Below are 23,731 nucleotides of genomic sequence, written 5' to 3'. Positions count from 1 at the left end.
ATATATATTAGAATAAAAAAGGTTACTTTCACTCCTTTTACATTTTAGGGGTCGGAACTCATCTGAACTCTCACCCGCCAGTTTATACCAAGTAAACCTCTGATTGGTTTAGCTGAATAAAAACCTCCAATGGCAGCGAGACTGTTTGGTAATGATTATTTGTGATTGGTTGGTTCTTGTTTTTCTTTACTGGTGGCTTAGAGTTGGGTCGACGTCCAGCCCAAGTCAGTAAAATTATTATTATAACCTGTTGTTGTTTTGGTGCAAAACCAAATGCTTTGTCTAAAGTCTTTGTTCTTTGTATATGCATTCTTTTCAAAAATATTAAACTTATACCTTAATTGCCTTTACCACTTTGCACTTGCTGTTCTTTGTTTTTCCAGCCAGCAGGTGGAGCTGTCTAATCACATCTCCATCGTCTATATCCTTCATTCGAAGCTGATAAATGAAAATGTTGCAAAACGCCCACAAAAGTTCACTGAAATGTTTTGGGGGTTTTTTCCTTTACAAAAACCTAAAGCATCATTACAAAAAATATTAATTATGTTGACAGGTTTGAACAGATTTTCAGGATTGCATTGTCAGAATATTTAAGTTCAGAGGTCCGTACGTTGGGAAGGTCTGTGTTTACCTACTGAAAACTACTTCGCTTAGCGCGTTACCATGTTATCCTGATGAGAGACGAAATCATTTTCCTACTCATGGACTCATGGCCCGTTTTTTTTTACTATGTATCATTGGTGATGCTCTTAAATTGAAGGGGGAAATGTAAGTTGTCTCCATTACATACAGTATTCATCTCATTACATAAGTCTTACCTTACATGGTAGTAAAGTATAGCCCCTTGTATATTTGGAGGATTCCCAGCATGACAACTTTGATTAAGCTATTCTGTAATACTTGGCCTGTAATTAAAATACTGATCATAGTTAAACTGTCTAGCCAGATTTTCATTCTTTTCAAAATGAAAGTGCACTGTTACTCTAGTGACTCGATCCAGAGGTTCAGCCTCAAAGAGAGATCAACAAACCAACTTGACTAGGTAGGATTTTTTCCTTTTGTAAGATAGCATATTAATTGGAGCCTTTTTTGTTTCTTTTCTACAAACCAAGCATCCCCATTAAACTACAGTGACTAACACCTTGTGACGTTACCTTGCTTGTGTGCATTAGAATTATCCATAGACTATATAAAAAGATAGCTGGAGCTCCCAGCTACAGCTATCCATCCATTAAACTTCCATTCATTTTAATGGCCAGTAGAGGGCAACATCTGAATAATTCAGATTATATAAAAATCTAAAGGAAAACAGCCGTGCTTTTGCTCATATAGCACCAAATCTCAATAACAGTCACCTCAAAGTGATTTAGAAGGATACAACCCTCATTGGGGAAGTTCATGTATTCCTGCAGCAAAGTTACAGGCAGATGGAGCATCCGGATTCATGGTATTATTATTATTATTAAAGGTATTATTTATATTGTAAAGACCTAAACTCCAGCAATCGGACGACCTCTTATGAGAAAGCACTTGGCAACAGTGGGAAAGAAAAACTGTGGGTGGGGGGAGGAAGACATGATAAAAGACACACTGTGGAAGAGAGACAGAGATTAATAATAACTAATAATTGCAGAGTGGTGTATAAACACAGAGAGAGACATAGTGGGTCAACTTCCCTCTTAAGGGTTTAAATACATGAAACTCCACCATTTGATTGTAGAAGTTTCTTGGATGGCAGGTGAGATGTCGTCATGAAACTTACAGAAATCCGGTCCCTTTCTTTTCAAGCTCCTTTGACTATCGTCACCTGGATGACAGATCACCCATGTCCTTCAAAACTTCATCTAGCCAGTGCCATATTTTAAAGATGATTAAAACATAGTTTGAACGTTGCTATTCTCGAATGTGATCTTTTATTTCCTATCAAATGAATCACTCGCCTTCCATCACACGCACACTCACGCAGGATCCAGCCGTGTGCTGATGTCAGATGGTGTTGAGTGATCGGTATTGTTTTCATATAGCTTGCACAGATGTCCCAAAATTCCTCAAATGACAGCAAATGAGGGTAATCTCCCAAGTTTCATGACCTGGATCATCTGCCACAGACAGTTGGGATGGATGTTACGCAGCAGCCCCCACCACCCCTCACCCGTGGATCCCCTATTCACCCTCATCCACCCCTGTGAGGCGTTCACACATTCCCTGAGTTTCTGGAGTGCTGTCTGTCAGCGCCTTCTTCCGCTAAAGAGACGCTGACAGCCATTAATTATCACACGGGCTGAACGAAGGGCATTCCTCTCTGCTGAAATATTCATGCAGACACACACGCAGATGCTCCTCAGCTCTCTGCATCCACACACATATGCTGAGAGACGCCACCTGGCCTCCACCGGTCTTCGCTGCATTTGACAAATGAGTAAACGTTTTGTTCCAAGCAGTTGTCCGATCCCCGCCGAGCCTGGGACGAGCAGGCCGAGGCCGGGATGTAATAACCGCTCACCACACCAGCACACATAAAAACACGCAGCGCTGGCCTTCAGCTGCATGTGCTGCACCCACTTTTATGAGACGATTTTATGATGATCTGCACAGATACTGATTTGTGATGAAAAGCACGCTGAGGATTTTAGCAGTTTATCGGAGCTAAGCGGTAAATCACCGACATCTCAGCTGTATACAGTACGAGGGCATGTGTGCGCGATGTGTGTGTGCGCGCATGGAAATAACTCTCCAGTGCTGGCTGAAGCCACAGGACACAGTACTGAACGCTCGACAGTTTGTGTTGTTTCAGTGTCCGGAGTCGCTTCCAACACACAGAACACAATGTGGTTTTTTTATGTGGATGTTGGCTGAGGTGTAGAGGTGCAGGTTTGGTTTAATTGCTCTCCAGCAGGTAGAAGGGGGAAGCTGAGAGAAAACTGAGGGTGGAGAGTGTGGGGTCTTTATTTTTACGCCAGCCGTGTTATAAATCATTGGGGGAAGTGGCCCTGAGCACTTGGGTTTAGTCCATTGAAAAGCTGTTTGTACTGGATGAAGAGATTGTCATCCTTGCTCGGTGCCAGACACTAACTGATGCAGCTTACAGTTACCCAGCATTGGGAGCGCTTGGCCACACCTAGAAAAATCACTGTGCAGTTGTTTTTGACCCCACTTACACTGAACTTCCCTCCTTATAGCACAGTGCATTTTAGGGAACATTGTAGGACTGTCTGCAATGTTCCCTAAAACATTGGACTACGAAACAGCTACCAAATCCCTGTATTTCATTCATTGAACTATCTCTTGTTCATCAGTAGGAGCAGAGTGATGCAGGTGGCAGATAGGCTGGTGTGGCAGTAAGTTTATTAGTAAATCAATGTGCTTAACTTCAGCTTTGGGTAAAGACCAAAAGACAACCAGCTAATCCATGACTCATGGTGTTACCATTCATGCAGGTAGGAATCATTGCTGTTTCCCAAACTGAATGATTGGTACTCTGGAATCACAGTCCAAGAAAAACAATGCAGTTAGTGTCTCATAAGGTGATTCAAAAACAGATGACCAATGTGACAGAGTTAAGTTTTCTCTTACACTCAGGTACAAATTTATTTTTTCTATCGATCGCTCACAGTTTTTTCCCCAGGGCTGGCCAGGTGGATGTTATGACTTTTTTTTAGGCAAAGTATCTGTCCAAAGATCTGTTTGTTTCTTGAACTCTGCAGGCTCGTTGAGATATTTTCTGGTAAAGTCTCACCTGGCCTTCCTGCTCTTGGGTGTAAGTAGTGATTTGTAACCCCCCCTCCCCCCCCTTTCCATTCATGAACGCATCTCTTGATCGTAAACTTTGATACTGTTATGTCGACTTCCTTAAGACTGTCCTTGTATGATCAGTAGATCATAGTTAGATGTTGAGATTTTCTTAAACAAGAACCAACAAAGTAATCTCATGCTGTCTTCCGGAGCCGTTAGGACTGGCTGAGTTGGCCAGCAGATTTCCTGTTTGTTTTTTAAGAATGTACCACATTGTTGATGTGGACACTTCTAAAGTTTTTCATTTCTTTCTTGTTAATGTCTTGGTCTTTGAGCCTAATGATGGTCTCCTTCACTTTCGTTAACATCTCTTTGGACTACAAAACAGCTACCAAATCCAAGTTTAACACTTGGAATTAAGTCCTGATCTTCTATCTTCTATTTGTCATGGAATATAATGAATACTGTATTTGGAGTAATTGGACCTTTGCTTGTCCATCAATGGTCCAATTAATCGTGAGGCTGGGGCACTGTGTATAAAGGTTAATGCAATACTTTTAAACCCCTTAAATCAAAGCTGGAGTCCTCAGTCACATCTTGACTATTTGATTTGAAATTCACTGCGGCTGCGTACAGAGGAAAAGCTATGCAAAGTACGTCACCGTCTAAATACAGCACTTTCTTTTTACCTTTCTGTTCATTTGGACATGGACATCAACACATTTACTTGAAACGAGTATATTTTCACTGTCACTGTGTTTGTTTGGTCCTCAATTAGAATTATAGAAGTTTTTAAAAGGTCTTTAAAATTCGTAGGCGCCCTGTGTGAGTGGAATACGTGTCTGACAGCCAGGCAGCCATCAAGTGAGGCTACCACTGGTCACCGCAAGGATTATTTTGACACGGTGGGTTGCTGTTAGTTAATAGATACATGTAACGCGCACACACACTCTAACCTCTTTCGCCCGCATACACAGGCAGCTTTGGTTTTGGGAATATGTGTATTCAGTGTCCAGGTGTTAAGGGAAAGTTCTTTGCAGTTAAGCTGATGACAGACATGTGGCTATAACTACACATAAAGTATGTGTGCAGGAGCAGACTCAGTGATCCTCCATACCAGCATCCAGACATGAAGCTGTGGCAGCTAAAGCCCCCATCAACAGTCTGATCCACCATCTCTGTGGGGGAGAAGCTGTTTCGCTCCTCCTCCTCTGATGTTTCCTTATCTGATCGGTCCGCTCTGGGATGAATTGTAATCTGAAAAATCTTAACTCGCTGTTTGGAATTTTACTACGATCTAAATAATTTTTGCATGTGAGAAATAGGCTGTGTTAAATTTCACTATAAATGCCTCAGCGCAAGTCCAAAACCCTTGGTCACAATTGGTTTTTACTTACCCTGCATTACGTTTTTATGTCGAATAGCACTATTAAAAACTAGATGTGTAGAACCTGGATCGCTAATCTAGCTTCAAAAAAGTATTTACAACAAAATATTCAGTCACAGAATTTTATTTTGATTGTTTATCCCTGTTTTTTATTATTATTATTATTACTATCTAGTTTTCCTGGCACCTCATGTTGAATACACCCTCACTTCTAAGCTCTGAGAGGATGTGACACACATTAAGTATGTGGTACTGGTCTGTGTAGTCATGGATAAGCAATAAAACAAAAGCATTTGTTTCAGTCTACACCCCTCTCCATCTGTCTTTTGAGGCCTTTAAATTCAGCCTGGTTTCACTAGAAAACGTCTGATTGCTGATTTGTTTGGGATTATCGTCTTGTTCCATGATCCAATTTAAGCAAACCTTCAGCTGTCAGACACATGGCCTATCGAGGAGCTCATGGTTGACTCAGTGACTGCAAGGTGCCCAGATCCTGTGGTTGCAAAACAAGCCGAAGTTATGACCCCTCCCCCACCGTGCAGGTCTGTGTGCTGATATGCTGTGTTTGTTTTTTCCCCCCAACGTGGAGCTGTGCATTAAATTATATAAATGCCATATTTCATGAACTAACATAAGACTGGGCTGTCATACCACAGACCGGAAGTTATAGGTCTTAGTGGTTTATGTGGTTTCCAGGACTTTCATTATAAAATCCCCAGTGAGATGCTGAGAGCATATTTCATGGGAAACATTACGGGAGATCCAGGATTTTCTATCATTCGATTGACTTGATCTGTTCGGGACTCCCAAGCAGTGTAAGGCAGGTAGAATACAGCACACACATTTTTAATGTGAAGTGTCAGATGTAAAACACTGACGCTGGTGTCTCACTGGCCACCAGCGTGGTTTTAACAAACACTCTTCTTGTGTTGCACAACACGACCGTTTCACAGCAAAAAACACTGGAGACACTAAGAGGAAAGCCGAGAGGGAAGATGAGGGGAGGAGAGCAGGAGGAGAAAGAACTGCAACTGTCATCATAAACAAGAACCATCTGTCTCATTTGTGTAACTTGTTTTCTTTTAATATGAGAAGTATGCTGAAGAGATCTGGGAGTTTGAGAGAGGCCTGGGAGGGCTGGGCCCTGGGCTAAAGCCAGCCTTCTCCTGGGTTCTCTGAGCGACTGGCATTAATATCCAGCCAACCTGCAGAGTTAACCCTTTGCACGCTCACAACACAGACTGATGGAGAAAGACGGCAAACTTTTAACGGGCTTTAACCTTTAACGTGCGTAGGTAGCTGAGTGGTAAATGGAGCTGTCTGAGGGATGAAGTGCTGGAAGGGAAATGCATTGGGATGAATACATGAATATATTCCAAATTTAATTTTAAAGAGCTCCCCAAGATGCCTTTTAATCATGCTAACACCGTGTCTGCAAAGAGCCAGAGCTAATTCAGAATCCCCAGGCTTGGTTCCATAAGTGAGGAAACTTCACTATCCAGCTGATTTGATCCCACAGAGCAGCCTCAGAACAAATCCTTACCTGATATTCTGTAATGTTTTTGACCTTTTTTTTTTTTTTTTTACAAAAGTCATTCTTAATAATGCATTTGAAATCACAAAACTTCACTTTTGCAGTAAATGAAAAGAACCAACCCCCCAAAACACTACACCTGAGAATATTGTTTAGGGAATCACAACTTTATACCCTTAGCAATGGTCATTTCGGTATCTATAGTAGGGTGCAAAAGTCTTGCAAAAACCCTTACTTCTTTATGTTTTGCATGAAAAATGGGAAATGAGTGCAGCGATTTATTGAAACGTGGAAATACAGTATATGTGAAAAAACAGAGTTTGTACAACTGTAACAAGCTTGAAAGTCAATTTTTGGTGTGATCATCTTTATTCTTCAACGCAGCCTGAACTCTCTTAGGCAAGCTTTCTTGTAATTTCTTTAAGTAGCCTTCAGGAATAGTTCTCCAGGCTTTTTGAAGGACTTTCAACGCTCTTCTTTTCTCTGCTGATGATGGCACACTGCTTCAGTAATGTTCAGGTCTGTGCTCTGGGGAGGCCAGTCCATGACTCATAGTGTTCTCTGTGTTTTTTATCCAGGTATGCTTTTACTGAATTCACATATTAAGCAAAATTACCTTTTTCAGTGTGTGAAAGAAAGGCCTGAAGATAGGTAGACAGATTATTTTTCAAAGAAAATATATATCTTGAAAAGTATCTGACATATGAAGCTACAATTTCACAGCAATCTTTATAAATTAATAAGCACGCGGCTTGGTTGATTTGAGAGGGATTGACCCTGAAAGTAAAGAGAAGCAAGCCACTCTCTGTCCTTTAATATGTCAGTGTGGCTCATGTCTCTTTCTTCCTCTCACTCTCTTTGTCTCATGTGTAAGATGGATAATTTAATTACAGTTTGGATTTTGGTATTTAAGTGAGCGGATAGCCCACATTGTCCTCATAATCCACTGCAAAAATAACAATGATAGTTTGATATTGTTTTCTTAAGTTTTACACGTGCCTGCATCTACTAGGAGCAGTAGTGATAAAAACATTAACATGTAATTACAAGGCCAAGCCCAAATGACTCTAATGTGTCCAAAATCAGAATACTGGAGCTGTGCCTGAATGTCATGTTGAAAAATTAGGCTTTCACCACTCAGACTCTCTCCACACAGATCAAAATCTGATGGTACATTTCAGAAAAAAACATGGCGGGTACAGGAAAATTACTTTTTAATATAACTGGGTACATGACCACTTAGACTGAGAGGTGTGGAGCTGTAGTTAGGCCTCGCCTCCATTGATTTGGCACAGTGAACTGGATTTCTTCACTTTGTGGTGAAATGCTGTGTGGTACAAGGCTTGTTCAAGAGAGCTGCACTTCACCTTTGGTGAGTATAATTCTGGTATTTTAGTAGTCTGATGCTTAGCTGATAGGTGTTCATCCCGCCCATACAGTTTATGGCCTACTCACTAGGGACGGGAATTGATAAGAACTTAATGATTCAGATTTAGCGTGTTAGAGGTATTTCCCCTTGTGATCAGTGTTGGGGTCATTACTCAAAAAAAGTAATGTATTACACATACTACACAGAACACAACGGCTTTAGCACCACTCTGAGTTCTTGGCTAGCTTAGCGTTAGCAGGCACTGAAGATGTGTCAGCAGCATAATGCGGTTGATTCCGCTGTGGACGCAGTTTGCACTTTATCATTGAACTGTTGTCCTTTTGTGCAATAAAAAAAATTGTAATGTCAATATCCAAGCTGCAGGATGCACCACTATTTTCCTCCTCTGGCACACAAACTAGCGCAAGTACAAGGGGAACCGATAAGCTGAAGGTCCGGAGACACATGATGAGGGGTTCAGTCATTCAGTGGACGAATGCACGTCTGTCACCTCGTTGCATGTCTATGAAAGGTGTGTGTATTCGATTGTGAGTGCCTCTTTTTGTTTGGGAAGGTTGGTTATGGCCTGTTAAACGTTTGTGTGGATGGTATGCTAGGTATTAGTCTAATATGTCAGCTATGATTAGCTTAAACATTTATGTTTCAGTGCTCATAAATCCAGATTTGTAGCATTTTGATTCTGACAGACTCTCTAGTGTACACAGATTAAGTTGTAAAACCCCCACTGTCAGCCTCTTGTCTCTGCCACAACCACAGAAGACCACAAGAAGCATTAGCCTTCTCTGGCTGGCTCGCTGTACAATATATGTCACTATCTCAGCGTGCGTGCACACACACACACACACACACACACACACACACACACACACACACACACACACACACACACACAAATTTGGTTGCAGACTTTCGCAATCAGTGTGGCCACCACCACCCACCTCATGTGGGCCATCACAGTGGCTTAATGAAGGACAGATCTGAGAGTGGTTACGTTTTCCGCAGAGTGGAGCGCTGACTGGGTCCAGTGTTAAGTCAACGATATTGGAGACGAACGAGCAAGCAAGCCAGAGCTGGAAGGGTGCAGGGGGGGTAGCATGATACTGATAGAGATAGAAGGAGGGAAAAAAAGCATATGCCATGTGGTCTGCATTTCACTATAATCCCTGTTCTAGCCTGGTGTTCCTGCTTGTGCTCCTTCTTCAGCCCAAACCCAATCAGACGGGCTTTGAAATCTGAGCAGTCGCTCCGGTTCTTCCCAAAACTGCCTTCCCCACGCTGCAGGAAATACATCCTTGGTTGGTGTAGCATAAGCGCTGATATATGGTGCATAAACTGTGTTTATAGGTGTCAGGGGTGCAGGAAAACATCTCGGGGTGTACTGCTCACACACTCATACACACACACGCACGCACACACACAAAATACTGCACAGTGCAAACTGTGGCCACATAATAATGCAGCTGAAAGACACGGGAAATGGGTGATTTTATTGAAATATGTGTATGTCTGTCAGCAGAGCTCTGTGTGTGTGTGTGTTTGGAGTTGGTGGTGGAGACTCTGCACTCTTTTACTTTCCATCTTCTTGACTATTATATCTGCCTCTCTCTCTCTTACACACACACACACACACACACACACACACACACACACACACACACACGTTTTATAACAAAAAGCGACAAAAGCCTTTTTTTTGACACAGCATATATTCATTATTAACATACATTCATAGGCAGTATAGTCTTCAGTGTATAAGTCTTTACAGATCTACAGTATGTCTCTATGATGATAGCAAGTTATTATAGGAAAGCTTGGCTTTATGATGGTGGTACAAGATGACAGTAGAGTCCTGAAAGTGGCATGAGAAACTGTGTGTGTAGTGTGTGTGTGTGTGTGCGTGTTAGGAAAGGAACAGGGAACACTTGGTCGTGTGATTTTGTGTTTGCTGCTGTAGGGCGAGGGCTCTATGTGCGCTTGGAGAGAAAGTGCTTCAGTCATCATGTGTGATGAACATGCTCGGCAACCCTCTGGCAGACCCCTTTCTTTGTATGTCTGAATGTGTATTTACATTATGTCTGTTTGGAGATGCAGGCATGTCGCTGTGTGTTAACTTGACTGTGTGTTGTTTGCATTAAGCTGACTAGCATTTGGCAGATGACAGCGTGCAGCACAAGGTCAGAACCCGCATCGATTCTCAAACGAGCACACAGGGTGATGCTAAGGACATGCGCCGAAGCTGACGTAGAAAGTGTTTTTCATGGAAGCTGTCTGGTGTGTGTTTGTGGCTAGCAGCTGTGGGTGAATGCAGGTGTGAGTGTTTTGTTTGACCGACGCCCATCACCTGCCTACTGAAAAAACAGGACACAGCTGACAGTGGCTTTCGTCCGTCCGTCATCGTCCTCTTGTCGGTAGGAAGACAGTGGATGAGTGAGTAGAGCAGCATCAGGGTGTTGCGGAGGGCAAAATAAGCGACTCAGAGGCAAATGAGCCTCAGCGCAGCCATGTATACTCAGAAAGCAAATCACAAAGAGTTCCTCTTTGTTGTTTTAGCCTGTCCTGTGACAGACTCGCAGTCTCCATTTTTGTCTCCAAGTGAGTCCCTGAAGCAGCAGCAGCAACGAGGGCTGACGGCCAACAACCCTCCTCCTTAACACAACCCCCAAACCCCCAAACTGCCTAGCCGTTTGTCTAGTTTGTCCATGATAATCTCCACTCGTCGGTTTGTCTGTAGTCCTTCTATAACTGCCCCTGTCAACCCCCTCAGCAAAACTCTCAACAAATAAGTTAAACATTACAAAAATAAGGATCAATGACAAACTAAATATGACTGTGAGGGAGCGAATCAGGAACTGAAAGATGCTCTCTACTTGAGAAGAAACAAACAGACTGTAGCTTTATAGGAAATCCCATGCCTAATCTACTGACGTCCACTAAGGTGGCAAAAAAAAATAAAGGATCAGATGACCTTTGACCTCTCGGGCAATCAGTCTGTGTCTGTTGAATAGCAGTAGGAGGCTGGGATGGTTAAAGGAGATGAAGGAACTAAACAAGTCCTCCCTACTCCCTCTTTTCTTTAGCCGATCAGGAGTACGGGGCATTTTTTGTCTATCAGCAGTTCCCTCTGTGCCTCCGCCTCCATCACCGGCACGTGTGAATCTCCACCATTTTACGGCACTGTTTGCATTTAACGTAACAGCACCAGTGGAACTTACAGCTGCACCTGTCCACCACCTCCACCTCCTGTGTCTGGAAGCCACGGCCGCAGCACATCAGCTCACAGCCGTCGATGGCCTTGGATGTTCGGTTACACTGGCGACCCACCGTGCCCAGCATCCCTGGCGTGCGTGGATCGTAATCGCAGAAATCTGGACTTGGTTCCAGGTAGACCAGGTCTTCATCCGTGTGAGGTTTGAACTGGGAATTGCGAGGAACTAGGACTTTGGTTGTGCCCACCTTCCGCTGCTCTACCTCGGTAGCGCCATCAAACTTCTCCTTGATGATGTTGCCCACCTTGCGAAATGGTGGCATGGCTTTCCAGCAGGTCTTCACCTCACAGGAGCCTGAGACGCCGTGGCATTTGCACTCCACACGCATGTGAGACAGGATGGCCTGCAAGGATTCCAAAGAACATTTGGTTTGCTGAAACAGCTTTAAAAGCAGCAGATCTGGATGCCAACATCTGTTTCTCTAACGCTGAATTTGCTCTCAGTAACACCTAAAACAAAAATGGAGCTTTGACTCGTATTTCTATTAAATGACTTGATACCTGACTTTGCATTTGTCTCAAATAATTTGTTGTCTTTTAGTTTTCTCACATTTTTTTAGATCTCTCAGTAACTTCACATTTAATTTGGACTGATCTTAAATGACTGAAGACCAGACTTGATGTTTCTTTTTAAAAGAAACTTGACTGTAAATTAATGCAGTGCCACCCTACAAAAGGGAAAATCGAATTACTAGAGACTTGGAGGTTTATCTCTTATAATTTGGGGCTTAACTTTCTATTTGGTTATGCTCACTTGGACTTTTCTCGAATGGTTGGACTAGACTACTAACATCAACAACAACATTAAACTTGTCTTAAAGAACTTGTGACATGATTTGAGAACTCTGGGTTTGACTTTCTAGGCTGACTTGAGAATTGACATTGACTTGTCACATATGGTGTGACACTTGGACTTGTCTTAAATAACTCGATCACAACTTGGCTTAAGCCTGTTTTTAACAAATATAATCATTTGACTGTAATGGACATCAAACCCCTACAAAAGGTAAAAACTACTTTTTAAAATATCTTGATCCTTTGAATGGCTGGAGACTTGACTTGGGAATGTGTCTTATAACTCTTATAACTTGAGGCTTCTCATCTACTTGAGAGTTGACCTTGGATCTTCTGTAAATAAATTCAAGGTTTCAAGCTTTTTTTGTTATCTTGAATGACTTGATTGTTTCAAATAATTTGAACATAAGCCACGGCTCTTTATCAACAGCAGTGGATTACCTTTCTGCCGGCCTCGTTGTTGTGCAGGTTCATGAGAGCCCGACTGGAGGACTGGCCTTTACTCCTCTCCCTCACATCGACAAAGGACTGAGAGAAGGCCACTCCATATGCAATGTTATCACTGCAGCCTGACCACTGGAACCCTAATAAAGGATATTAATACAGAGACATTGTCATTGTAAGGCTTTTAAATGTTGCACTGATACTATACCACAAGCTATTTTTCAGTCAGGTTTTATTCTTTATAAACTTATAATTTAATGTGGAAATGTGTGTGGGGTGGCTTTAAAATGTCATCATTAACAGTCTCACAGTTATGTCTGCTTGGAAAACAATTTTCATATTATATAGTCTTATTTCTGCATTAAACTGTACAGGATCAGTTGGCCCTTGTGTTTCCTTTTCTGAGTGTGTGTTTGTGTGAAAGAGTGAGAGAGACCTACCCTCTGGACTGACTCCATGTACATTGTGGTCACAACCACATTTTTCCAGCTCCCCGCTGCTGCAGGCCCTCGTGACCGCAAACGCCACACTGGCTGCTGAGATGGCATACACAAAGGCTGCTTCACGGGTGCCTAACACACAAGCATAAACACAAGCACACAGTCACATTGTGTCATTATGCAAATGAAAAGAGCTTGTACTTCTGAATGATCAGATAAAGTGTATGTGTGTGTGTATACACACAAAAGTGTGTTAAAATCTAAAGAATTGGGCCCAGACATTAATACGCTGGAGCCAATAGAAATGGAAACAAGCTCAAACATTTCACAGTATATAAAACATGATGAGTTATTTATGTTGCACTTTTGTAAATGCAGAACAGATAAACCTGTTTTAGCATTATAGACCAGCTTTAGTGTTGTCTGCCATTAAAGTGTCTTCTGGAATCGCTGCAGTGGATGATCTTACCTTGCGTGACCACTTTCCCAAACACAGGCATCGACTCCAGTGTGGAGCAGTTCCATCGACGGTTGCGAAACTGAAACTGACACTCATCTATAGCCAGCTGGGCTCCACGACGCACCGCATCCATCACCTCCACGCTCCGCTTACAGATCTGAACCTGTAGTGGACACACAGGAGCTGCATCACCCACAAACGAAGAGCATGCAGCTAGAAAGTTTTTACTGTTCTGATCTAAGCTTAAAATTAGTGGCATGGATACTTTGAGAGGTGTGACAACAAAGGCAGCCGGAGGGGATATTTGTCTTTTAGGGCTCACGTTAGCTAAAATGAGTCACTGGGTTGAACTTGTCGATTTTGTTGGTGCTCTTGGGTCTTTTAGAGCATTCGTAATGGAATTATCTGGAAAATAATACAGTTTGCTGTGTTTTTCCACCTATCCAAGAAGCTTCCCTATTAGCATTTAATTAGTTTGTCACTTACACTGATAAGCAGGTCCATTTGTGCACTTCATGGATGTAGTATTCAACCCAGACTTGCTCCTCTAGCAAATGAATTAGCTCCCCACCCTCTCATCTGTTTATATAGTCATTTCTGAGTCCAAAACCAACATGGGCAAAAATATGAGTGCTTCAGAACAGATCCTCAAAAATCGTTACTTTCATCTTTTAAATACGGTGTATTGTTACTACCTGTTTCGGCACTTCATGATGCTTATATGCTCAAACTTTCAGTATTAGCATAATACATTATAACACCTATGCTGCATGTGCTCTAATAATTTGGTTTGTTGGTATGCTAGTAGTTATGTAATACCTGTATTCTGTCAGAAACCAAAATACAAGACAAATTAAATTTGACCTGATGGAGGGGCCTCATGACAAGTAAGAGGATCATCAGAATTAAATTCCATTGTAAATTTTCCTGGAGGGCAAATGTCATTGTAACCAATCCGAAACTTGTCAAGAAAATTTCACCCCAACCACAAATGCCAACTTTGGGGTGGCGCCAGAGGAAAAGTCAGGGGATCAGCAAAGTCATGTCTGGGACCCGGGAATGTCTGTAGAAAATTATGTCCCAATATATCCAGTAGATGTGGAGATATTTCGCTGGATAATGGAACGTTTGGGATTACTGGTGGCACTACAGGAAATGTCTGGGGATCACCTGAGTCAATAGGAGTCAGGAATGTCAGTGTAAAAATCAGTGGCAATGCAACCAGTAGTTAGTGAGACATATCAACATGCTAACTTTACTACCTCTAATTTCCATGAGCCTATGAGTTCCAACGATCATAGCAAAATTTTGTCCATATTGTTACCCATATGGTTTTCTTTAACATATGTAAACTTCTATATGTAGTTTTGTAAATGTATTCAGTTTTGTTTTGGATGACCTCTTGGATTTAATCTTGTAAATGGAGCCTATATGTTGTTAGTGAGGCAGGACAGACCACAGGTAACCGCTCAGTGTGCACGGCTGTGCGTTCAACTCAGGTTGGAATTTTCCAAGTTGAGGATTACAATTTCCAAGCTTGGAGTGTCCAAGACTCACAATACCGAATGTAAACAATCAAGATGGCTTACCACGAGAAACCTTTTTTTTTCATGGCAGGCAATGCATAGAAATCAGCAAAGCTTAGCTGGATATGGAACAGAGGAGGACAAAACAACAGCTAGAAGTGGCTGGAACAAATAATATCACCACATATCTGTTTAAAATACCTGACAAAGCAGTAAACCAAATGCCATAAATGTTGCAAACAATGTCATAATGTAGCCTAGAAGCCTTTGATGTATTCTGTAGATGCTACCATATCGAGTAACATAGTAGCCTTAGCTTGTTGGGGTTGATGTACAAGTCAGGCCCCAGTTTCTGAATCTTCCAAGGACTCATCTATGAAGTGTTGTCCTCTCAAGAGGAAGCAGGCTGGTTTTGTTTCTGCTAACAACTGACATCAGAAAACCAATGAGCTAACAATCTTTAAAACCGCTTTATGTACACTTTTTTTTTTTACGCTCAAATTCTTTGAATGTAGAACTTTTCAAGAATTAACAGCTTGGTTTTACTAGTCTACACTATCAAACCTTAAAAATGATTGATAGCAGTAGTTTATAAATTCTTCTTCATGATTAAGGACTTACATGCTTGTTAAAATCATCTGCAACCCTCAGTGATGAAAGTTGAAATTCCTTTGCAGGTCCTTCCATGAACATTTCAGGCTGGGTCCAAAAATGATTCAATCCCCCAGAGACTTCCATGTTAAAATGGCCAACTTTACAGCCTTAGGAAGCCATGCTTGTAGGCTGGTGCAATAAATATGTTTGCCCTGTATGGATAGTATTGCTCTTTATGTATATCCATACTGATATTGGAGTTTTGGGTGTGGACTGATGGACACTGATGGACAGCTCACCTTGACTGAATATAACTCTTTATAGTGAAAAACAAGTGCATTTGTAACTTCATAACTGACTTAGTAACTTATTACTACAGTTGAGTGGAGTACCTGTCTCTGGATCAGGCCTCGTAACCTCTCACACGTCTCCTCGTCCCTGATGCTCCCCACTGATGACAGCTTGGCGAGGTACCTAGTGGAAAAAACAACAAGGCTTCTTTAGTGAGCTCAAAAAAGCAATATTTCATTTTACAAATACACAGTAAATGGCCTCAAGGTGGATTTGAACAGGGCTCTGCATTAAACTTTATGCTATATGGGATGCTTGCTAAACTGGCTCCCTCCCCCTCCTAGATCATCATTCAGTGCAAATATGATACACAAAGAAATTTGTGAGTCTTGAACAAACATTTACTTGGAGCCTACAGGAGGATGCTGGTGAAGTAAGAAGAGTAAGGAGAGTCAGCCGTATGATGCAAGCAGCAACTCGAGTATCCAGCCTGAACTAACTTGCAGACTTTCTTGAGCCATGCTCATCATTAATCATTCTTACAGTTGGGAAGCAGAGCTGCAAAAAGCTCCCGTGCCTTTGTGGGAATGTTTTGGATGAACATCCAAGTGTGAGGACATTGAGAGGAGGGAAAGTGGCTTATCACACAAACACACCACCTCCAGGCCAGACAGGTCAGGGAGATATACTGCACACACACACACACACACACACACACACACACACACACACACACACACACACACACAGTCTAAGATATATGAGAAAATGGCATCAGTCTGGATGCCCTGACCCTACCACTTCCACCTCAGCCTCATATCTCAAGTCATAGCTTCACCTTACAGAAATAGGCTTTCTCATAACTACCCAAGCTGTGTACTGTCTGCACCCCTCAGTGTCCCAAGACGTCATGTGCATGTACATGTTGAGTCTAAAATGTTTTGTTTTTCTAAAACAAACAGATGTGATCCTTAGCTGTTTTCATTTCCCCAAAAATGAAAAAACAAAACAAAACAAGCACAGGTTAGAAATTGGTATCTAATAATGATTAATTTTATTTTGGTAAATTATTTAGGGAAAATGTGGAGGCTGAAGTTTAACTATTACACCTGCTTTTGTGAAATACAGCAAAATGGCAATTTTACAACAAGATTTTGCTGAAACAAAGACAGAAGAAAATAATAAAAAGAAAATAATAAATGAAGAATAATGTTTTATAAACAATGATAATGATACTAACACTTTTTCCTGAGTTCATATTTTATCTCTAATTTCAAGACACTTATGAATATCATTTTCATACAGTGTAGTGTCAGTGAATAAACTGGTGTATAAAAATATTAAAAATAAAAGTTGTATTCCATATGTACTTTTTGTTTGCTTTTTATGCTAATTTTTGCATCTTGCTGGAAATTGATTTCCAGCCTCATATCTGTGAGTAAATATCTGCAGAGGGAGATTCAGGAGGTGTTAATCAGCAATCACACAAGGCTACAGACCAGTTGGCGACCACCTTCACTAGGGAAAAGTGAGTATTCTCCAACTGGTTGTGAGTGGTTTCTGGAGGTTGCTGTCACTCACTGCTAAAGCTTCAGACACACAGGTCTAAAAACCGGTCCTCAAAAAAAAACTGTTATTAATGCATCAAAAGGCTTTGCTAAGACATGGAGGGATGCCAAACCGTGTTCTTTAGCAGGCGAAATCCAAAGAAGAGCTGAGTATTGATCTCTCAGTTCTCAGGAAACACTGGATTGTGATGTGTTCTGTGTGGCTTCACAGCATCAGTATATATAGCAGTATATGTATTAACTCAAAATGCTCAAAAGCTGGCATACACTTTCAAATGTGGTATCATATCTAGATTTTGAAGTGAACACCCTGTTTTATCAGGCATCTTTCCACAGACCTGTGCTGGATTCTCAATCAGATTTTGAAAGAAACACATGCACATTTGTTAAATGTAATTTATTTTCTTGCCACTTTTGGGGCAAAAAAGGACCTTGAAAACTGAGGTTTTCAAGGTTTAATATAGTTAATGTTTGAAAGCATCTATTGTAACTTTTGGTCATTTCCAAAACTTAGTAAAAAGGAGTCTAAATCTGAGATTAAAAAAAGAAAGCTTAGAAGCCAAAAAGTTGAAATAATGGGCTGTGACTAATTCTTTAACCACCTGTTGGTCTCACTGTAAGGTATTTCTGAAGGGAGAAAACGAGAGGGAAAAAAGAGCACTGCATATAGTTATATAGTCGTATAGCCATGTCTTTTTAGGAGACATGGCTGATTTTACTATGTAAGAAAGAATTCAGTAAATGGGCACTGGTCAGAGTTTGAATACCAAAATGTCCCTTAATAAAGGCAAATTCCAACAGAATTAACTTTTAGACTATTATTCTGTACAAGTAGACGTGTATTTCCTTCAGGTTCCCCCAGCTTCTTTTATGAGTCTTGGGTTATGAGTTCCCAGACCACACATACCTCTGTAAAGCCCTGCTTGCCCATCTCAATCAAGCCATGGCGCACAACCAGACTGCAAAGAATTCTTCTGTAAGATTACCGACCAAACTTTAATATAACACAAAGCCAGCTGAAGTTCTTTACACTGGCTAAGGCTATAGATCGTTTAATAAAGTTGGCTCGTAGCCACTGCTCAACTCTTTTAACCTCTTAACATCCACCAGATCACTGGAGACCTTACTAAGATTGGTTTTCTTTAAGTCATATGCTAAATAAGTAAAAAAGCTGAAATCGCATGCATTCCTTTTGGCATTACAGCTTCCCTGTTTGGGTGTAGTGACGAGCGTTCTATAAAAAGGGTGGATGCTAACGTTACCAAAACACTAGCCCTGACTCTAGATGGGACACAATGACCTGGTGGATGTAACACGTGTTAATGGGGCAGTATTACGATGCCGTCCTTCTTGAGGTCAAACAGCTCCTCCTCCCCCTTCACCCTCTTCATCGCCACCTCTCAACAGCTGAGATAATGTCTTCCTCTCTCTTTCTCTCTGTCTGTTCCATGGACTTTTTCTCTTCCCATCCAGACAGCGTCTGGATTAAACACTCATCACTGTGATAACCCTACTCTCTGCCACTCTGCCACCTCTTAGCCGCATCTGCTCACATCCTCCCAAACGATTGACATCATGCGCTCAGAAAGTTAAAGCACCTCCATGCTGACCTTCAACAGAAAGTCTGCACTATTCTCTCATGTCGTGGACAACAAGCATTGTGGCTGAAATTAGCACTGATCAGCACTTCTGTGTTAACGATGGAATATGTAAAAATTTGAAATGGTTACAATTAACTCTATGAAATGTATCACATTTTAGTGTATTGCAGAAGTAACATGCTCTGATAAATAGTGACTTGCATGTTGGCTTGGACAACATGCAGCATTAAGCAACTACGGAGCCACAGAAGGTCTGAGCTGGAAAGAGAAAGTGTGGCTATTCATTTGTTGAGTCAGAAAAAGTGTGGGCAATGCGGAGGTGCTGTAAACTTGCATTCTTCCTAATGACTAGCAAGTGGGGGATTTCTCTTATTGCAAACACAAGTCATGCAATGAAAGTCTTTATGAAAATGACCCCCATTCCTTCACAATTTATCACCTCATTTATTTTCAAATGTGTTCAGGGCTTCTGTGGCTACTTTCAAGTACTCTTTACAGGTTTGTTTGTTGCATTGTGATTTAATTTAGAGTAGACTAGATGATAAAGGAAGATGCTTCAAAAGACCTAAAGACTTCAAAATGAATGTTGAGTTAATCATTTAACAATAAACCTTTTTGAAGCCAAACTGAATCCATGTAAAACCCTGAATTTAAACCTAAAACCTGACATTTGCAGACCTCATTATTTAGTGACATCATCATTAAACAACATGAGAGTGTGAAGGATCATGAACAGTAATCAACAAACAGGTAATCAGAGGAGACATTATGTATGCATTTCACTGAAATGTTTATCTGTGATGTGCTAACATGTAATTTGGTGGAAAGAGGACTCGGATGTTTTGTGAATTGTACACAGTGTAGAAATGTCAACAAGCAATACAAATGAAAAGTGTAACAAGCAACAAGTACTGGAAGAATATAAATGGCTTACTGTCTGGACAAGATACATATTTATCATTATTATTAGAACATATTGGCTCAAAGTAAATTCCCAGCATATGTGGATTTGCACAACTCCAATCTGAACGACCTCCAACCTCCAACCTTTCTAATCAAGGCGCGTAAGTCAAAACACCTGTGTGCACACGCAGTGCCAAATCATATTTTATAAGTCACTCAGAGGTTTGGGTTTGTAAAAGGAAAATATCTACAAGCTACAGCTACCAGAGTAATGTTTTTAATCAGAAAAAAAAGAGTACGAGGTATTTTACAAGACAGAGTACAATTAAATCCAATACATTCAAAGAAATGTACAATGTAGCGATAGCGCTGAAGACAAAGACACAAAGTCAGCAAATTGTATCACTAATCTGAGCCATGCGTTGTCCACCTGGGTCTTAGATCTGACGTCAATAAAGCTGAACAGTGTTGGGATCTTGAGCAATGCTGACAATGTGGAGCTGCTTTGGTAATCGTGTGTTCAGAGGGATTCATGCGGTAAGTAATACAAGCCACTCCAACCACAAGCGCTGGTGTCATACTATTAACTCACCATGCAACAAGTCACACTCCTGATTGGCTGTACTAAAATGTGCAAGTGTGTATTTTATTGATTATAAATGTAACTTCTGATTCCTCTTTGAAAGGTTAATGCTGTTGCAGAAACTGGGAAAGAACAGAAGTCCCCATTGAGCAAAAAGTGGCTGAAAAGACATGAAACAGTTGTTTGAATAATGTTGAGATTTGGTTAAAAAGTGAACGGTGCAAACATGACAGTTTTCCTTTAACTCTTCAGAGACAACAGTGCGAACCACGGCGCCCGCGTGTGAGAACAATAACTTTGGATTTGCCTGAAACCTGTAAAGATTAGGTCACCCTTCCTAGTCCAGCTAGGAAACTAGCAAAGTAAGTACACCCTTACTGCTTCTGTAGGAAGTAAGAGGGTAAGTAGCAGCCAGGTGCTTTTTGCAGTTTCCTGGTCTGGAGCATTGAGATGTGTGTCAACACACAAACCACAGTCCTCTCAGGAGTGGATGTCGCCCCAAGGTCAGACTGCGCAACGTTCATAGAAATTACAGAAAAACCCAAACAGACCAGAAAATCTGCAACAGAATGAAAAACCCAGTCAAAGTGTGGACATCAGCCTGACTGAGATGCTGTGGTGGGATCTTATGAGAGCTGTGCGTGAATGAATGTCAGCAAACCTCAATGAACGGAAGCACCCCTCTAAAGAAGAGTGAGCCAAAATCCCTCCACAATTATCAGAGACTGATGATGATGAAATGATGACTTCAAGTTATTGCTGCTAAAGGTGGTTCTTTGTGCAAATTCTTTAAATTTAGCCTGGAAATGTTTTGCTCAGGTAAATCCGCACGGTTTCAAGGGAGCCCTGGGCCTCACGGTCGACCCTCTAGCTCTCTGTGAGGTACATCCTCTGATCATTTTCAACAGGTCCTGCCCCTCATCTCCCTCCCTCCATCTGAACTGGATCGAGTCCACTTCAACTCTTCTCTCTGATTTGCTCGATTGCAGTTGCACGGCTCTCATCAAAGACATGTGGGGCTTTTGATCTGTCTTTGTTTTCTAGCATAGCCTTGGGCATGGTGCTACGTTTGGGTCAAGGCATCCAGCTGGGAGACCGTCAGTCAGCACGAAATAATCCCCCAAAACAAAAAAAGGCCCAAAATCGCAAAACGACTGACAGCAGCACCCACACAAAGAGACAGAAGCAGCTGGATGGCATCGCTCTGGCCTGACATTCACCCTGGAAACATTTAATAAACAATGGATAACTTGTTATTCAGGTAATTTTATAGATGTGTGTGTGTGCGTGGGAAAGCTAGTTGAAGGCCTTGGGTGTGTGCGTGAGTCCTCTCCCACTTTATCTGTTCATTTTGCAGTGTATACACTTCACTTCCCAGAGATGAGGTTAACAAAACACCTCTACAGAGGAGTCAACCCGTAGAAGGACAGAACACCACACACACACACACACACACACACACACACACACACACACACACACACACACACACACACACACCATCATCCCGGTTTCTCCCCCTCTTCTCCCTCTGTCTCTCGGGTCTCTGGTGCTTGCGTGCCTAAATCTCAGAAGCCTAAGCCCAGTGGAGCCAATGGTGCTGTGAAGGCTGCGACGTGTAATGCAACACAAACACACAGCAGCCTGCGAACGCACCGCGCTTCAGGTGGAATGCTCCATACCTTTCACCCTCCACCCCACGCTCATGAGAGGCTGAAACTGAAAATAACAGATAAATATAAACAGAGCGCCGCCATAACTGCAGGTTTATTGCAGCTACATAAAAAAGAAATGAATACCATTCAAAAACTCCTGTTTGTATTTCTATAACAATATGAGCCCTGTGTCACCATCAGAGATGGGCAGTAACGCGTTATTGTAATCCCATTACTTTTTTCAAGTAATGAGTAAAGTAAGGAATTACTATTGCAAAAAAGTAATTAGATTACTGTTACTTTCCTTAAGCACGCCGTGATTCTGTTTGTGAGAGTGTCTCATGACAATGACGCCTGTGGCAACAACAGACGTGTGCAGATCAACAATGGATAATATGGAGTGCAGGACAGAGTACGACCGTGCAGCGTTTAAAGCGTGCAAGTACTGACATTACTTTGAGTTTGACTCTGTAAAAAGTGACAAAAACATTAGCGTGCGCTGTTCACTCTGCGTGGGAAGAAAACTTTTTTTACAGCAAAAAATTTAACTTCAAATCTGAGCGAGCACCGAGCACGCTGCCACGGGAATGTGACATTCACAGAGAAACCCCCGGATCCTCCCACTGACATGACCGCTGTGGCACCGGACAAACCTCCACCCGCCCCACTCCTGCTAAACAGGTGACAATAGATTTAAGAGACAGGACTCAGTCCTGCTAAATCTTTGATTTTATTTATTTTCTGCTTTGTTTTACTTGCATTTATTTGAAAAAGTGAATGTAAACACAAAAAATTATTTTATTTTATATGCTGGAATATTCAGAAAAGAGGTTCAAATGTTAAACACATTTCTTCAAGACAACAACTGTTGCATGTAATTAAAATTTTGCAATGTGCGTAAAATTCAAACTAATAAAACAAGTTTTAAAAAGAGGCTTTCCATTTGTTTCAGTTTTATATGATGCATTATGCAGAAAAAATAGAATTGGGCTGAAAGGTCTTTTGCTTTATTGCGTATTCAGGTTGTGTATCATGTATTTAAAAGTAACTTAGTAATAAGTAACTAATTAGTTTTGAAAATAAGTAATCAGTAAAGTAATGGGATTACTTTTTTTGGAGAAGTAATCAGTAATAAGTAACTATTTACTTTTTCAAGTAACTTGAACAACACTGGTGGCCATTAATAAAGCTTTTTCATATAACTCATTTATAAAATGATAACATTTTGTCAGGTGTAATAAAGTACTCTAAGCTCAAATATAATATCTGGTCAAACACCCACGACACTCCTGGTTCGAAGCTGTAAAAAGTCTGTGATTTAAGATGTTGCACTAAAACCAGACAGAGTGATTTTTGAACCCATGTAGGTTCAGGGGTAGAGACTAAGTTCAGTTAATGTTCATCTTTTTTAGCAGAATACTGTTTGCAACACCCACAAACTGAAAAGCAAAACTTCATCTCAGATGTGAGATAGATATATTTTGTACCAAAACTACCATCATGCTTTCAAGGGCACACACACACACACACACACACACACACACACACACACACACACACACA

General features: G+C 41.3%; 1 protein-coding gene across 1 annotated transcript in view; it reads right to left on the bottom strand.

The window, feature by feature from the left end:
- Positions 1–9,743: 9,743 nt before the first annotated feature.
- Positions 9,744–23,731, bottom strand: part of wnt4 (wingless-type MMTV integration site family, member 4) — a 26,130-nt gene continuing 12,142 nt past the window's right edge. The window contains exons 2-6 of the mRNA XM_005726663.1: positions 15,960–16,041; positions 13,457–13,610; positions 12,988–13,119; positions 12,545–12,687; positions 9,744–11,652 (exon numbers count right to left, since the gene is read on the bottom strand). Of these exons, the coding sequence (XP_005726720.1) occupies positions 11,182–11,652; positions 12,545–12,687; positions 12,988–13,119; positions 13,457–13,610; positions 15,960–16,041 (982 nt within the window). The 3' untranslated portion in view covers positions 9,744–11,181. The remainder of the gene's footprint in view (positions 11,653–12,544; positions 12,688–12,987; positions 13,120–13,456; positions 13,611–15,959; positions 16,042–23,731) is intronic.

This window comes from Pundamilia nyererei, unplaced genomic scaffold (genome assembly GCF_000239375.1).
Source record: "Pundamilia nyererei isolate P.nyererei 1_Seehausen unplaced genomic scaffold, PunNye1.0 scaffold00021, whole genome shotgun sequence".
Lineage (NCBI taxonomy): Eukaryota > Metazoa > Chordata > Actinopteri > Cichliformes > Cichlidae > Pundamilia > Pundamilia nyererei.
Note: the sequence above shows the minus strand (reverse complement) of the source record. Positions and strands in the feature narration are given on the sequence as shown.